This window comes from Heterodontus francisci, chromosome 33 (genome assembly GCF_036365525.1).
Source record: "Heterodontus francisci isolate sHetFra1 chromosome 33, sHetFra1.hap1, whole genome shotgun sequence".
Taxonomy (NCBI): domain Eukaryota; kingdom Metazoa; phylum Chordata; class Chondrichthyes; order Heterodontiformes; family Heterodontidae; genus Heterodontus; species Heterodontus francisci.
The window spans coordinates 23,205,100-23,223,537 of NC_090403.1; the positions used below are offsets into that span (position 1 = coordinate 23,205,100).

Consider the following 18,438-nt stretch of genomic DNA (forward strand, 5'->3'; position numbering starts at 1 on the left):
GTATAATATGCTCAGCTCTTGTGGCGGAACAAAGTGCTCTTCACCCGTATTGACTGACAGGTGCTTCAGGTAATGTGTCCCCGTGTAGAAAATCAAAGCTACATCCTCAACCTATACCGGCCTATCTGCATGTTCAAAATATGAAAAAGATAAAACGGCATCGCTCCGCCTAACACTTGATACTTTTTTTCAAAAAACTTCGCATTTCTCTAGCGCCTTTCAGGAACTCATGACCTCCCAACATACCTCGCGGCCAATTAAGTACTTTTTGGAATGTAGTCACTGTTGTAATGCAGGGAAAGGTGGCAGTCAATTTGTGCACAGCAAGATCCCACAAAGAGCAGTAACTGACGAGATAATCCATTTTTTGCTGGCTGAGGCATAAACGTTGGCCAGATCACCAGGAGAACTCGCTCCTCTTGGCGGAATTGTGCCATGGAATCTTCAACATTTAATTGAACGGGCAGAACTGACCTCTGTTTAACTTTGTATTCGAAAGTGAACACCTATTGAAATATCAGTCTAAACTATTGGACTGGGGCTTAAGCCCATTACTTTCTGCCTTACAGGTATCCGGACTCCCACTGAGCCACAACTAACACCGAGGGGCAATTGACTGGACCCTTGATATTTTGATCTCTCCGAATAACATACAACGTCTATAAACCTTTAAAAGTATTAAACTACCATACACAGTAAAAATCCAAAAGCAGTTTTTAAACAAGCTCGGTGTTGGTCTCTGCTTAGGTAATTATCTTTAATAAGCTGTCCTTCTGACAGTGATGACTAGAACCATGGTCTGATTTGATCATTTACTCCCTCTCGCTCCCAAGGCCTAGAACGGTTTGCAAACTCCAAACAGAGTACACCATCTTGCGTGCAGCCAATCCCTCAGGACGCTAGTGCTGTTACTTCCTTTGGAAATGGGCTGTTCATTGCAGAATTGTTACAGTCGTACCTAGGATGGAAAGTGAGCGGCCAACAACATGAAAGCATCGATAAACCTTTAAGCTAATGACCTAACTCAGAACTAAATACTCAGTGACAAATATCAGCTTGGCCCTGTTGTAACTTCTGATCACTTCAAACTTTTGGTTTGAGACGTCACCGAGTTTATTAAAAAAAAAACAGCTATGACCTCAGGGAACAGGGCCCAGGTTTGTGAGTTTCACACTTGGGGATGTCTGTCCGAAGAACTAATATTTTTATCGTGGCAAGTGTCTTTTTTTACATCAGTAAAGGAAGCCGCTTTCTCTGTCGATGGGATCACTGGTGGAAAACTGTATACATACATCCACAAACCAAATCCCAAGCGAACGGGCTGATCAACTATGCATTCATGAAATATACACCCAGGAAAGACATCACGCTGACACCCCTCTCTGTTCTGATTAGTCCAATCACCCTGTGTCACATTGCACTCTATTTTATGACCTCCTCTATGTAATTATATTAAGGAGATCTCTAGTTCCCACACTATTTGAAAAGAGTATTGTAATATTAAGCACTAGAGTCATTTCAACCAGAAGATGGGTTAAGGTGCCCATTGTACATTAATTTTAAATAATATTTATTTCTGTCGGCAGTTTAAAGTGCCCACTTTGTCCCTAGAATCCTATCTTTAATTCCCCGATGTTTTATTTTCCCTGTATAATAGGTTGGAATTTGTCCTTAAATCCAAAGTCTTACTGACTGAAGGCCAGCCAATCAGAGCCCTCACTGTCGAATAATAAACCTGAGCCGGTGATGGTCCAACAAAAGCCTCCAACTGTTTTATAAACTTCTCTGGCCTCCGGCCTGGGTTCTTCAGCATAGCCAACATTGAATGACTCTTACAGGGCTCGTAATAGACTTCAGAACTGAAGTAGTATTTTGTACTGATTTATCCAGTCAAATATTTAAATGTATTTGGTGTGTGTGGATATAATATATGTGAATATTTAGAATAATACATGTAGGTATGTTTATTTGTATCTATTATGACTAATGTCTGTGGGTATGTATGTGTTATATCTGTGTGAGTATGTATCTATTATACCTGTCTAAATTGGGTATGCATATATCTATTATATATGTGTGAGTATTAATTGTTGTTTATGAATTAACAGATAATGAATACAATTGCACAGGATTCATGTGATCCCTGAAAGGGTGAAAGAGGAATTCCCCAGATTTCTTTTTTCCCTTATTGGCCCTAGGTTTTCCTGAGTTTTCTCCTCTTCCAGGACATTACATGGTTCGTGAGTTGGGGGCGGGTGGTGCAAGGATTGAGGATAAAAGTTTCTAGTCATAATACTTCAGTAATTATGAGTGTAGGGCAGGTTTGATGGACCAGCTGATCATTTCCTGCTTGTCATTTTTGTATGTTCCTAGTTTGTCAAAGTGTGGGCATTATTTATATATGTATGTATTTATCATATTTATATGTGTGTGGATATACATGTATATTTGTTATGTGTGTGCATATGCGTAATTCCATATGTGATCCACTAGCTGATATAATATATATGTATATACATGGTCCGTCAGAGAATATGGTCTCTCTGTTACATGACTATTATCCTCATGTTACTTTGCCTTTCCTTTTCTGCTTCTGCCTCTCCTTTTAACTCTTCTGTGCTCTCTTTGCATTTTATTTCTTTCTCTGCTCTTTTCTATACCCCTCCTGTCTTTTTCTTTCCTCATTATAAGTTGGTATGGAGGTGGCAGGTGCTGCTAAGTGACAGAGAAAGAGCCATCAAAAACTGCAGGGCAAAGTTTACAGTGGCAGTTCCCTTTCCAGCCTTTACCCCTTTAAGTTTCTTCCATCCCTCAATTCAAATCTAATCCTCTACTTCTTCACCCAATCATTAGTCTGCCCTTAACAATACCCTCACTGGTATTGCTACCTGACTCATCTAATCCTAACGCAATACTACCCTATCTCTTCTGTTTTGAGCTACCCACTATATCTTCATCTCCCCTTACTATGTTGTCAGTCACCTCACTCTTAACCTTCCAACCATTCCAACTTACTCTTACTTGCTCACCCTGAGGGCAGGTGACAGAGGCCAGATGTCTGCTCATGCTCATCCTAAATCTGTTTCTATCCTTTCCTCCTTTCTATTTTTTTCAAAAAAGTCTTTATTTGCTTTCACAATTCAACTCACTTACTCTGTATTAAATAAATCAAAATAAGATGAGAAAAGTCATGCTATCTGCTATTTATCAGTGTGTCTCTTCCTTTCTATCTCAATCTGTCTGTCTGTCATGTTATTGTGAAAGGAATAGCTATGTTTTTTTTAAATCAAATTGTAAAAACTCTTTTAAACTTCAGTGAAAAAATGGCAAGTGATAAATTTAGGGAAATGGTAATACAGTGTTTCCAACTGACCAGTTAAATTACAAAGCTAATTAAAAACTGAGACCAGCCAGTTGAATTTCAACCTTCGTATTTTGACAATGAACATAAAAGTGTGACCCAAAAATGTAACATCAGAAAGGAAATGTTTGTCGACAGGATGTGCATACAGACCTAAGATTGGTCAGATATAGATTTGTGTGGGTAAGTATCTATCCGTTATGTCCATGTGTGTGGGTATGTATCATTACTTCAATGTGTGTGTGGGCATGTATGCACTGGATATATCTATGTTTGTGTTGGTATGTTTGTATTATGTTATCTCTGTGTCTGGGTATACATGTATCTATTATATCTACAAGCATGAAATCTATCTATGTGTGTGTATCTCCATATCTATTATATCTACTAGCGAATCTCTCATGGCAATACCAATAGTAATTCAGAGAATATGGTTTCTGTTATCTTTCTCTGTTGTCTGTGTGTTACTGATTCTCCCTATGTATCTCCTCTTTTTTAATGTTTCATTCTCTGCTCTTTTGCAACTCCCCTCTCTCTCTAATTCTTAATTTTGTTTCTCTCTGTGCCTGTTTTTTGCTTTCCTTCTTCTTTCTTCCAGATGGAAGGGAGTGGAAGGCATGGAGTGGCATGGTAGGAAAACAACCGTTGATTGCTGCAGCCCACAATTTCTGGTGGACATTGCTGAGAAAATGTAGAACTCTGCAGTTGTCTTCCGGCCTCTTTTGTCAGGTTACCTTACCATTAGTTCCTCTCCATTAGTTTCAATTCACTCTGCCCAATAATAGGTGATGAGGGGCCAGAGACAATCACACCAATATTTTCAATCTGCTCCCCCCCATCCAAAACCAGCTTTCAGTTTTCATCAAAATGCTTCAATTTGAACTTGAAAGCAAACAATCAAAAGATACTCTATCTCTCTCCTTCTCTTGTCGCATAGGTGTCAATAATTGAAATGTTTGCATTTTTAATTGCCAATAAAATGGGTAAGAGTTTTCTGTGAACATCAAAATTCTTTTGAAAAATGAACTAAAATTTAGAAAAGGAAATATTCTCTTTCCATCTCTCAGCTTACTACATTTTCTCAAGTACATAGTAAAAAGGTCCAATGGATGTATAGTCGGCGGATTGTGATTTTTATTCTCTCACTTAAACAAGTAGCTACGTTTAATTAACATAAATATTAAAGTATATGTATCGATTATATTTCTGTGTGTATGATTATACCTATATGTATAAGTAAAAACATATGTATGCATTATCTTTTTGTATGTGTGTGTGGCTGTGAATGTATGTTTCCATAATATTGATGTGGATGCGCATAAAATAATGTTTCGCCATTTTGCTACAGCACATCAGTGTTTCCCTGTCAGTGCAAGGTTGTGAACTCGAATTCAGAGCGTATTTTAAATATCGATAATTCTTTTAAAGTCTGTGGTATGTGTGACTGTAGTCGTATTTACATGTATACATGATAGTGTACGCCTTAGAATGTGTTTCTATCTCTGTGGCTATGTAACTGTGCATTGTATACTTACCACCTGTGTGTCTTTTTATATATGTCTGCACGTGGTTAGAGCAGACGGTCAACTACATTTATGGTGAAAACATATATTTAAATCTGTTTTTGTTCACTATATTAATTCGTAATTAGGTTTAATTAATTTTATATTAAAGATTTGATTGACAATCATGAATTACAAAGTGAACGCTTTATGATGTTCTACGTGGTTAACTATTGAACAAGCAGGAAGCAAATCTGTTACTAACTCCCCTACATCAAGAACTAGATCGATACCAATTATTTGACCAATTCTGTTTTGAATTTGTGGATTTTCTTTCACCGGATGATGGTAAAACATCTTCACGGCGTGAATTCAGCTCCGGCATAAGGTGTCAATAGATGTAGGAAGATGATGAAAGTGTTTGTACATGAATGGGTTTGGTACATTTATTAAGTCAGTTCTGCACCCGCAGTCTCCTTACTGCTGTTCCGGTTTACAAACTTTCATCAGATGTATTATTGCCAAAACTATCTTTGTATTTAATCATGCATTTTCAATCTGAAAACAGTGGCTAAACGAAGCCAGAATTGGGATTGGAGGCCCGAGGCGTAGGTTAATGTCGCATTATGCAAAGGAACGATCAGTGAATGACCATATTGATCACACAGTTCCTAAGCAGCCTGCTAGCATCGATAGCCAGGTCTTTTTCTCGATAAATATTTACATGATTTAGAGATGGCCTTTTTGCCGGAGTGCTGAGTTTACGAACACAAGGAAAGGTGGGCTGGGAATCTGGCCGGATTTTTCCCCTGGGAAAGTTTACTGGATTGTAAAGACGTTTGCCATTTTCTTTAATTAATATTTTTTCTAATTGTGGCGAATGAGAAAAGCACGCAGGCACTTTGGCGCTTCGAAAGGGGCATTTAATGGGAACTCGTGAGCGGGAAACGTTTAAATGGTGGTGTTTTGGAAACATTTTACAATTATTAGATAAAGTTATGTGAGTTAAAAGTCTAGATGCAGAAGAATTATACCACAGACACCCGGTACTTAAACCAACGATAGCTTCTCAGGTTTCATTTACACGGTTCTGTTCGATTGAACAGATTATCCTACGAATTACTGTCGAAATACCCATTTTTTCCCCCGCTTCCCTCTTGTATGAGGCCAATGCTGCTTGTTAAAACCGTTACATATTCGTTTCAAAACGGAACTCCCAATTAAAGTTTATCATATTTGTTAGCATTAATTCCAGAATCATTTGAGGTTCTCCGAATGTTTATTACACCCATTGAAATTTCCAGGAGTTCCATTTCCCAAGTTTTATCCCGAATTCACAGCTGTCAGCCACGGACACCAGCCTCGCTGTGACCCGCTAATCGAAGCAGTTCGGCCCTTTTTGATCTTGTAATCTGACTGCCATTGTGGGAGTGTTTGTATCATTGTTCCATACACAACATGAACGAGATGGGATTCTCTCCAATAAAACCTACGCAAAAACATTTCACAGCACGGGTCCCAAGACAAATATGAAAGTGTTTACGAATGAGAAAGCAAATGGCAAGCCAGCCAAACGCTGAATCCCGCAGAAAAGTAACGAAAAGGGATAGAAATTGTATTAGAAATATTGTTGGCCGGAAATATTCTGACCTCAAGTCAATTATTTATTGACAAAATTGCGCGTTTGGAATTCACTTAATCTGCAGATTTTTGCCATATATTTAAATTGGTATCAAAGTTAGTTAACCATTCGCGGGACCACACTTTATCTGTAAACCATCAGGACTTGTAATGAATCATGGTACAGTACAGAAGCCGTTCGCTGAGAACCAATGAACGCAATGGTAGGGCTGGAACGGTAATAGATATGATGTAGGAAGGTAGGGACAAGACTTTGTCTTTCTTTCTGACTGGTAATATGTCTTTAAATGAATAATTCCTTAAAGTGAAATGGACTGTTTTAACCAGCTCTTGTCTTGTGCAGGTCTCTGGCCCTGGGACACCAGTACTCGTCCCTCGGCTCTCAGCCCATCCTGTGCGGTAGCATCCCCGGCCTTGTTCCGAAGCAACTTCGCTTCTGCAGGAACTACATCGAGATCATGCCCAGTGTGGCCGAGGGGGTCAAGATCGGAATCCAGGAGTGTCAACATCAGTTTAGGGGCAGGAGATGGAACTGCACCACGGTGAATGACAACCTGGCCATCTTCGGACCAGTGCTGGATAAAGGTATTTCAGTGTGACAGACCCTGGGCAAGATCAGACATGGGAATAAAAAATTGTACCTTCCTGTCAGGGGAGGCTGCGCAAGGGGGGGAAGGAATCAGAGAATGAAATAAGAGGAATGAATACAGATAGTGGACTAACTACATTTACTGAGCAGGTCTTGAATTAATATAATATTGTTTTTTTATTCGTTCATGGGATATGGGCGTTGCTGGCTAGGCCAGCATTTGTTGCCCATCCCTAATTGCCCTTGAGAAGGTGGTGGTGAGATGCCTTCTTGAACCGCTGCAGTCCATTTGGTGCAGGTACACCCACAGTGCTGTTCGGGAGTGACAGTGAAGGAACGGCGATATAATTCCAAGTCAGGATGGTGTGTGGCTTGGGGTGGGGGGGGGGGGGGGGGTGGGGGGGGGGGTGGACTTGCAGATTGTGGTGTTCCCACGTGTCTGCTGCTCTTGTCCTTCTAGGTGAAAGAGGTTGCAGGTTTGGAAGGTGCAGTTAAAGGACCCTTGGTGAGTTGCTGCAGTGCATCTTGGAAAGGTGCACACTGCTGCCACTGTGCATCAATGTTGTTGGAGCCACACTCATCCAGGCAGGTGGAGATTATTCCATCACATTCCTGACTTGTGCCTTGTAAATTGTGGACAGGCTTTGGGGAGTCAGGAGGTGAGTTGCTCGCTGCAGAATTCCCGGCTCTTGTCGCCACAGCATTTAAATGGCTACTCCAGTTCAGTTTCTGATCAATGGTAATCCCCAGGATGTTGATGGTGGGGAATTCAGTGACGGTAATGCCATTGAACATCAAGGGGAGATGGTTAGATTCTCTCTTGTTGGAGATCGTCATTGCCTGGCACTTGTGTGGCACAAATGTTACTTACCATTTATCCTCCCAAGCCTGAATGTTGTCCATGTCTTGCTACATACAGACATAGACTGCTTCAGTATCTGTATAGTTGTGAATGGTGCTGAACATTGTACAATCATTAGCAAGCATCCCCACTTCTGACCTTATGATGGCAGGAAGGTCATTGATGAAGCAGCAAAGATGGTTGGACCTAGGACACTACCCTGAGGAACTCTTGCAGTGATGTCCTGGATGAGATGATTGGCCTCCAACAACCACAATCATCTTCCTTTCTGCTCGGTAGGACTCCAACCAACAGACATATTTCCCCCCATTCCCATTGACTTTTATTCGGCTAGGGCTCCTTGACACCACACGCAGTCAAATGCTGTCTTGATATCCAGGGCAATCACTCTCACCACACATCTTGAGTTCAGCTTTTTTGTCCATGCTTGGGCCAAGGCTGTAATGAGGTCGGGAGCTAAGTGACTCTGCTGGAACCCAAACTGAGCATCAGTGAGCAGGTTGTAGCTGTTCAAATGGTGCTTGATAGCACTATTGATGACACCTTCCATCACTTTGCTGGTGAACAGGAATAGACTGATCAGGTGATAATTGGCCAGATTGGAATTGAACTGCTTTTTGTGATTAGGACATACCTGGGCAATATTTCACATTATCATGTAGATGCCAGTGCTGTAGCTGTACTGGAACAGCTTGGCTAGGGGCACGGCTAGTTCTGCAGCACAAGTCTTCAGTACTACAGCAGGAATGTTGTCAGAACCTTTGCAGTATCCAGTGCCTTCAGCCATTTCTTGATTTCACATGGAGTGAATCAAATTGGCTGAAGACTGGGATCTGTGATGCTGGGTACCTCAGGAGGAGGCCGAGATGGATCATCCACTCGGCACCTCTGACTGAAGATGGTCACAAATGCTTCAGCCTTGTCGTTTGCACTGATATGCTGCCCTCCCCCCCCCCCCCCCCCCCCCCGCCCCCCCACCACCATCATTGAGGATGGGGATATTTGTGGAGCCTCCTCCTCCTGTTAGTTGTTTAATTGTCCATCACAATTCATGACTGGATGTGGCAGGACTGCAGAATTTTGATCTGATTCATTGGTTGTGGGATCACTTAGCCCTGTCTATTGCATGCTGCTTTGCTGTTTGGCATGCAAGTAGTCCTGTGTTGTAGCTTCACCAGGTTGACAGCTCATTTTGAGGTATGCCTGGTGCTGCTCCTTGGATGCTCTCCTGCACTCCTCATTGAACCAGGGTTGATCCCTTTGTCTTGATGGTAATGGTGAAGTGAGGGATATGCCAGACCATGAGGTTACAGATTGTGATTGAATACAATTCTGCTGCTGTTGATGGTCCACAGTGCCTCATGGATGCCCAGTTTTGAGCTTCCAAATTTGTTCAAAATCTGTCCCATTCAGCATGGTGGTAGTGCAACACAACATGATGGAAGGTATCCTCAGTGTGAAGATGGGACTTAGTTTTCACAAGGATGGTGCGGTGGTCACTCCTGCCAATACTGTCATGGACAGACACATCTGCCACAGGTAGATTGGTGAGAACAAGGTCTAGTAAGCTTTTCCCTTTTGTTGGTTCCCTCACCACCTGCCACAGGCCCAGTTTGGCAGCTATGTCCTTCAGGACTCGGCCACTTAGAACATAGAGCATAGAATATAGAACAGTACAGCACAGTACAGGCCCTTCAGCCCACGATGTTGTGCCGAACCTTTAACCTACTCTAAGATCAAACTAACTACCTACCCTTCATTCTACTATCATCCATGTACCTATCCAAGAGTCGCTTAAATGCCCCTAATGTATCTGCTTCTACTACTACTGCTGGCAGCGCATTCCACGCACCCACCAATCTCTGTGTAAAGAACCTACCTCTGACATCTCCCCGAAACCTTCCTCCAATCACCTTAAAATTATGCCCCCTGGTGATAGCCCTTTCCACCCTGGGAAAAAGTCTCTGACTATCCACTCTATCTATGCCTCTCATCATCTTGTACCCCTCTATCAAGTCACCTCTCATCCTTCTTCGATCCAATGAGAAAAGCCCTAGCTCCCTCAATCTTTCTTCGTAGGACGTACCCTCCAGTCCAGGAGGCATCCTGGTAAATCTCCTCTGCACCCTCTCTAAAGCTTCCACATCCTTCCTATAATGAGGCGACCAGAACTGAACACAATATTCCAAGTGTGGTCGAACCAGGGCCTTATAGAGCTGCAGCATAACCTCGCGGCTCTTAAACTCAATCCCCCTGTTAATGAAAGCCAACACACCATACGCCTTCTTAACAACCCTATCAACTTGGGTGGCAACTTTGAGCGATCTATGGACATGGACCCCAGGATCCCTCTGTTCCTCCACACTACCAAGAATCCTGTCTTTAAGCCTGTATTCCGCATTCAAATTCGACCTTCCAAAATGAATCACTTCACACTTTTCCAGGTTGAACTCCATCTGCCACTTCTCAGCCCAGCTCTGCATCCTGTCAATGTCCCATTGCAACCTACAACAGCCTTCCACACTATCCACAACTCCAGCAACCTTTGTGTCTTCGGCAAACTTGCTAACCCAGCCTTCCACTTCCTCATCCAAGTCATTTATAAAAATCACAAAGAGCAGAGGTCCCAGAACAGATCCTTGTGGAACACCACTGGTCACCGAGCTCCATGCTGAATACTTTCCATCTACTACCACCCTCTGACTTCTATGGGCCAGCCAATTTTGTATCCAGACAGCCAACTTTCCCTGAATCCCATGCCTCCTTACTTTCTGAATGAGCCTACCATGGGGAACCTTATCAAACGCCTTGCTAAAATCCATATACACCACATCCACTGCTCTTCCTTCATCAATGTGTTTTGTCACATCTTCAAAGAATTCAGTAAGGCTTGTGAGGCATGACCTGCCCCTCACAAAGCCATGCTGACTGTCTCTAATCAAACCATGCTTATCCAAATAATCATAAATCCTGTCTCTCAGAATCCTCTCCAATAATTTGCCCACTACCGACGTAAGACTGACTGGTCTATAATTCCCAGGGTTATCCCTATTCTCTTTCTTTGCCATCCTCCAATCATCCGGTACTACTCCAGTGGACAGTGAAGACGCAAAGATCATCGCCAAAGGCGCAGCAATCTCTTCCCTCACTTCCCGTAATATCCTTGGGTATATCCCGTCTGGCCCCGGGGACTTATCTGTCCTCATATCATTCATAATTTCCAGCACATCCTCTCTCTTAACCTCAACCTGTTTGAGCATATCAGCCTGTTCCACGCTGTCCTCACAAACGACCAGGTCCCTCTCACTAGTGAATACTGAAGCAAAGTATTCATTAAGGACCTCCCCTACCTCCTCCGACTCCAGGCACAAGTACCCTCCACTATCCCTGATCAGCTCTACCCTCACTCTGGCCATCCTCCTGTTCCTCACATAAGTGTAGAACGCCTTGGGATTTTCCTTAATCCTACCCGCCAAGACTTTTTCATGTCCCCTTCTAGCTCTCCTGAGTCCATTCTTCAGTTCCTTCCTGGCTACCTTGTAACCCTCTAGAGCCCTGTCTGATCCTTGCTTCCTCAACCTTAAGTAAGCTTCCTTCTTCCTCTTGACTAGCTGTTCCACATCTCTTGTCATCCAAGGTTCCTTCACCCTACCATCCCTTCCCTGCCTCATCGGGACAAACCTATCCAGCAGTCGCAGCAAGTGCTCCCTAAACAACCTCCACGTTTCTGTCGTGCATTTCCCTGAGAACATCTGTTCTCAATTTATGCTCCCCAGTTCCTGCCTAATAGCATTGTAATTCCCCCTCCCCCAATTAAATATTTTCCCATCCCGTCTGCTCCTGTCCCTCTCCATGACTATAGTAAAGGTCAGGGAGTTGTGATCACTATCACTGAAATGCTCTCCCACCGAGAGATCTGCCACCTGGCCTGGTTCGTTGCCAAGCACCAAGTCCAACATAGTCTCCCCTCTACTCGGCCTATCTACATATTGAGTAGGAAACCTTCCTGGACACACCTGACAAAAACTGCTCCATCCAAACTATTTACACTAAGGAGGTTCCAATCAATATTAGGGAAGTTGAAGTCACCCATGACAACAACCCTGTTACTTCTGCACCTTTCCAAAATCTGCCTCCCAATCTGTTCCTCCATGTCTCTGTTGCTATTTGGGGGGTCTATAGAAAACTCCCAACAAAGTGACTGCTCCTTTCCTGTTTCTGACTTCCACCCATAATGACTCTTTGGTCAGTAGAAGTTCTACCAAGCCACTCTTGGTGAAGGACATTGAAGTCCCCCACCCAGAGTACATTCTGTGCCTTGCAATCCTCAGTGCTTCTTCCAAGTGGTGTTCAACATGGAGGAGTACCAATTCATCAGCTGACAGAGGGTGGTAGGTGGTAATCAGCAGGAGATTTCCTTGCCCATGTTTGACTTGATGCCATGAGACTTCATGGGGTCCGGAGTCAATGTTGAGGATTCCCAGGTCAACTCCCTCCCAAATGTATTCTACTGTGTTACCACCTCTGGTGGGTCTGTCCTACTGGTGGGACAAGGCATACCCAGGAATGGTGTTGGTGATATCTGGGACATTGGATATAAGGTATCTTTCCATGAGTATGACTATGTCAGGCTGTTGCTTGTCTAGTCTGTGGGACATCTCTCCCAATTTTGGTACAAGCTCTCAGATGTTAGTAAGGAGGACTTTGCAGAGTCGACAAGGCTGGATTTGCCATTGTCTTTTCCAGTGTCTGGGTTGATGTCAGGTATTCCATCCAGTTTTGTTCCTTTTCAACTTTTGTGTAGCAGTTTCATACAACTGAGTGTCTTGCTGGGCCATTTCAGAGGGCAGTTAAGAGTCAACTACATTACTGTGGGTCTGGAGTCACATATAGGCCAGGCCAGACCAGGTAAGGATGGCAGATTTCTTTCCCTAAAGGACATTAGTGAACCAGGTGAGTTTTTACGACAATTGATGGTAGTTTCATGGACACCATTACCGAGACTAGCTTTCAGTTCCATATTTTTTTTTTGCTAATTAATAAAAAATAATAATTTAGTGTACCCTTGTTTAGTAAGTATGACCGGTACTTTACTGTAGAGCAGATTTCAAGTCTGAATAAACAGTTAAAATGTATTTTTATTAATAAAAATTATGGGAAATGTTAGATGTTTTCTGTAGAACTACTATCTCATTTTAGTACTGTTTACAGAAATGAGGAATTGCTCTTGGTGTGAACTATTCAATGATGTTGAACAGAGGGAGATGAATGAATACTGTTACCTGCTGGTTTGTTGGCATGACCCATCTGCAACCAGAGTACATTTGCAACCACCTAAAAGTGATTCCTCACCATCACTTTCTTATGAAGAATTTAATGTTCACTGTGTTTAAAACATGTTTATTGATTTATCTGAAAAGCATTACAATATTGTAATGTACGTACAGATTAAAATGGGGAATTGGTGGTAAATTGGAAATCAGCTGAAGTACTAAATTTAGTAAAAGAAATATTAGTATAAATGATAGGGATTGTGAGTTTATTGCAGAACAACCCAATACAACAATTCCCTCACTTCCCATTTCAAAGCCTTCAGCTGCCTGAGCTCTTCCATTACACAGAACTTGCTGTGGAATAAGGATGAATTTACTTGATCCCATTATTAGTTTGTAAAAATAACAGCAACAGTGGTGAGGAAGAGATACACCATCAGATGTGAATCGCCACAAATTGCTGGATGTTTTGCGCTCCTCCAATGTTAGCCTTGTGAAAATGGGATCTCGCTGTCTGTCTCCCAATGAGTGTTCAGAAATTGTTGCATTTATGCTGTTAAAATGAATAAAACTATCTGCATGAAGTTAGGACTAGTATTTAAGCACATAAGGACCTTTTTAATGATGAGATTTATTTTCCTGCAATGTCACTGAATTTTGGAGGCCCAGAAGGGAATGTTTTAAACTGTGGAGTCTCACTGCTGTAGGTAAACGTTATCCTCAAGATTTTTTAATATAAAATTTACCTCTTTTTAATCATTTTTATTTACTTTTCCTTTATGTCTCTTTTTCTTAATCTTTCTTAATCCAATCTTTCTTTCCCTCTGTTTTTTCTGCACCTGATTTGTCCCTAGTTTGCCCTATTTCCTTTTCTATCATTCTTCGGTCTCTTTCTCAATCTTTAAATCTTATTGGTTAATTGGAGGTAGATTATTGATCCTGCAGTTGACTGAGGTCCCAGATTCCCCATTGTTCTTGCCATGCTATTATCAGCTCACACACAGCTCCAGCAAAATAGTTTGAACTAAAGGGTGTGAGAAGAACTGTAAGAGGGTACTGCATTAGATGCCTCCTCCAGCAAATCCTTGGCTAATATCTTTATGATACTTTGAGGCAGCAGATGAAGCCTGGAGTTGTCTGGGGTGATGTGGCAGTGACAGCAGATCAGAGCTGACACCAGAGCCTCTTCTAGAGTGACACGTGGTCATAGTTTGCATCTCCCAATCCTGTTGCTTCGAAACTGCAGCACAATTAAATCCTTAATGAAAGATGTATCTAATTTCTTAAATCATTTTACGTTCCTTTGAATGTGTGACGGCACCTATGTTCATTTCAAGTGGGTCTTGATTTTTTTTTACTGCAAGCTTTCTCATTAGGATCGAAAAAAACTCCTTTTGAGGGGTTTGCAAAAATTATCGCTGTGTTTTAAAACAGGAATCATTAAATGAAGATCACCCAAGGTCCCTCCAGTTCACCTTCTGCCATCCTGGTAGTTGCTTGAGGCAATGATAATGGAGTCATTGACTAATCATAGCGATCAATTTCTATCAATTACTCTACACCAGAGCCGGGCATGTGACAGGGAAAATGCCCAGTGATGGAAAGCTTTGGGAGTCATAGGCCCAAAGTTACCTGTTCCTCCCAAGCATGTTACACTGACCACATGCTAAGTCTCAAATTACTCATGTACTGTATCCCAAAATGTTGCTTTCTGAAGGAAATCTATCTAATTTACATTTGAATGAATTAACACTATCTCTTTCCACTATCACTCTAGGGAGCTTGTTCCATAGATTGACCACTAGCTCACTGAAATAATGATAGCATTGGTTAGGATAACATTATTGTAGTGTTGTTAGGATTAAGAGTTATCGAGATTGTAGCATTGTTTAGGGATTAAGCCTTGTTCTCTAATGCCTCCAATTTAAAATCATCATCCTTGTGTTCACATCCCTTCATGGTCTTAGCCCTCTCGACCCCAATAATCTCCTCCAGCCCTACAATCCTTCAAGATCTCTGACTTTCACCAACACTGGCCTATTGTATGTACCCATTCCTTTCTCCCCACCTTTGGTAGTCATGTCTTCAGCCGTCTGGGCCCTAAGCTCTGAAATTCCCTCCCTAAAGTTCGCTGCCTTTCATCCCTTCTCCTTTAAGACTCCCATTAAAACCTACTGCTGACCAAACTATTAGTCACCCCTCCCAATATCCCCTTCTTTGGCTCGGTGTCAATTTATGTCTCTATTATGCTTCTGTGAAGGAACTTTGCATTCTATAAATGTAAATACAAAAGGCAAATACTGCGGATGCTGGAAATCTGAAATAAAAACAGTGAATGCTGGAAACATTCAGGAGGTCAGGCAGCATCTGTGCAGAGAGAAAGTGAGTTAATGTGACTACATTAATGATTTAGACGTGAATATAGGAGGTATGATCAGTAAGTTCGCAGATGACACGAAGATTGGTGGTGTAGTAAATAATGAGGAGGAAAGCCTTAGATTACAGGACGATATAGATGGACTGGTAAAATGGGTGGAGCAGTGGCAAATGGAATTTAATCCTGAGAAGTGTGAGGTGATGCATTTTGAGAGGACTAACAAGGCAAGGGAATATACAATGCATTGTAGGACCCCAGGAAGTACAGAGGGTCAGAGGGACCTTGCTGTACTTGCCCATAGATCACTGAAGGCAGCAGCGCAGGTAGATAAGGTGATTAGGAAGGCATATGGGATACTTACCTTTAGTAGCCGAGGCAAGAATATAAGAGCAGGGAGGTTATGATGGAGCTGTATAAAACGCTAGTTAGGCCACAGCTGGAGTACTGTGTACAGTTCTGGTCACCACACTAAAGGAAGCATGTGATTGCACTGGAGAGGGTGCAGAGGAGATTCACCAGGATGTTGCCTGGGCTGGAGCATTTCAGCTATGAAGAGAGACTGAAAAGGCTAGGGTTGTTTTCCTTAGAGAAGAGAAGACTGAGGGGGGACATTATTGAGGTATACAAAATTATGAGGGGCATAGATAGATTAGATAGGAAGACATTTTTTCCCTTAGCGGAGGTGTTAATAAGCAGGGGGCATAGATTTAAGGTAGGGGCAGGAGGTTTAGAGGGGATTTTAGGAAAAATATTTTCACCCAGAGCGTGGTTGGCATCTGGAACGCACTGCTTGAAGGAGTGGTAGAGGCAAGAACCCTCACAACATTTAAGAAGTATTTAGATGAGCACTTGAAACGCCATAGCATACACGGCTATGGGCCAAGTGCTGGAAAACGGGATTAGAATAGATACGCTTGATGGTCGGCGCGAACACGGTGAGCCGAAAGGCCTGTTTTTGTGCTGTATAACTCTATGACTCTATGAATCTAATGTTTCAGTCAATGACCTTTCATCAGAACATATAAATGCAAGTTATTGTTGAATTTAGCCTTGCTCTATGATTAGCGGAATTATAGTGTTGCTTCAATAAACAGAAACCACCCCTTTATTACAAGTTTAAGGTGATCAGAGTTTAAAACAATGTTTTAGAGTCAGGATTATAGTTGAGAGGAGCATAAGCAGTTTCTTTCATGACTCATTCAGTAATGCTACTTTTGATTGCAGCCTTTTTTCTAATTATCAAGCTGAGGAATTGAACACATATTTCAGACTCTTCAGTATCAACATCAAGTACTCCCTTGTGCACTAATGTGTCATTGTTTTCATTTCTCACACCAACTATCCTTAGGCTACTGAGTGATAACACATATTGGTGCTAAATTAGGGGCATTTGTATGCTGGCGGACCATGTCCCATTCAGAACTAGATTGTGATAATATTTCTCAGAGGGCTAAAGAGATTTCTATCCCGTCAGTCTGGGCTGGATTTGAATCCGGATCCAAGAGGTAGAAAGGTCAGTAACTAACCTGCCACAGCACCTAGTTCCCACCTCAGCAGCAACTTTATTTATTTTGCTAGTTGTTTTTATCAGTTGACCACTAGTTACTTAATATATTTAAAGCTTTAAATATTTATTTATTAAAGCTGCAGTTAATTGTCTCAGACCCATACCTGTGGGACGTGATAAGCTGTTCTGGCACATCAGCGCTATACTGCCGACTGTCAAATCACACTAAGGTTGGTGCATTGCTGTTGGATGAGTGTCAGTCATGGCTCCTCTTGCTTCTGAGGTGGAAAGTTGTGAGTTCAAGTCCCACTCCAGTGACATGAGTGCAAACTTTAGGCTGACACACCAGTACAGTATTGAGGGAGTGCTGCACTGTTGGAGGTGTTGTCTATCAGATGGGACTGTAATGTTTGCCCTCTAAGGTGGATGTAAAAGATCCCATGGCGCCATTTGAAAAAGAGCAGTGGAGTTCTTCTCAATGTCCTTGGCAATCTTTATTCCTCAACCAAATCACCAAAACAGATGATATGTTTGTGGGATCTTTCTTTGTGCAATTTGGCTGCAGTATTTCCTATGTTACAACAGTGGCAGTACTTCATTGGCTATAAAGTGCTTTGGTGCAACCTGAGATTGTAAAAGGTGCTATATAAATGCATCTTTCTTTTTGGATGTATATGGAGAGCTCTTCTCCCCAAGCAACTCATTTTTAATGTTAGCAGAGTTCAAATATCAATGAACTGCCAGTATTAAAAAGATTGGATAGTAAATTTATGACATCCCAGTTGGTTCAACAAGCAACCCAAGAACCTTTAAAATGCAGCTTCACAATGGCCAGGTGAGGAGGGGGTAATAGTCACCTCTCTTGCCCTTCCTCTTATTTGACTGCAACAGGGTTTATTCCTTTTTAAACAGTGGTTGTATTTACCACTTCAGTGAGTGTTTTACCTGTTACCTGCATGTAATCATGAAAAAAACAGACAGGTTTTCTTGAGTTTAAACAAAAAAGAGGTAAGTTTATTATACTCAACAAGCTAAACCCCATTAAAATAATAAAACAAAACACTACACATTCATGGATACATTCACACAAGGATCACACACACAAATGGATTACAAAATGGAAAGTCCAGAATAAATAATAGTTAAATAAGCAGTTTGAGGTTGGATGATACAGTGGTCTTCTGGCTGGAGTTGTATTCTTGAAGTCTTTGGCTAATCAAAGTGCACTTTTGTGGCTGGCCCACTTGGATCAGGGTTTTCTTGGAGGCAGTCTTGTAAGTGGCTCTCTTCCCCTGGTCTCTGTAGCAATCTGTAGGCTTGGAGGGT

At 42.0% G+C, this 18,438-nt stretch overlaps 1 protein-coding gene across 2 annotated transcripts in view; it reads left to right on the forward strand.

The window, feature by feature from the left end:
- The window catches only part of LOC137347893 (proto-oncogene Wnt-3), a 110,123-nt gene that overhangs the window by 14,986 nt on the left and 76,699 nt on the right, over positions 1-18,438 (forward strand). The window contains exons 1-2 of one of the 2 annotated variants that reach the window (XM_068012937.1): positions 6,117-6,147; positions 6,847-7,089. In XM_068012937.1, coding sequence (XP_067869038.1) covers positions 6,963-7,089 — 127 coding nt within the window. In that variant the 5' untranslated portion in view covers positions 6,117-6,147; positions 6,847-6,962. Of the gene's footprint in view, positions 1-6,116; positions 6,148-6,846; positions 7,090-18,438 lie in introns of those variants that run through there. The other variant, XM_068012936.1, reaches the window with a different exon arrangement.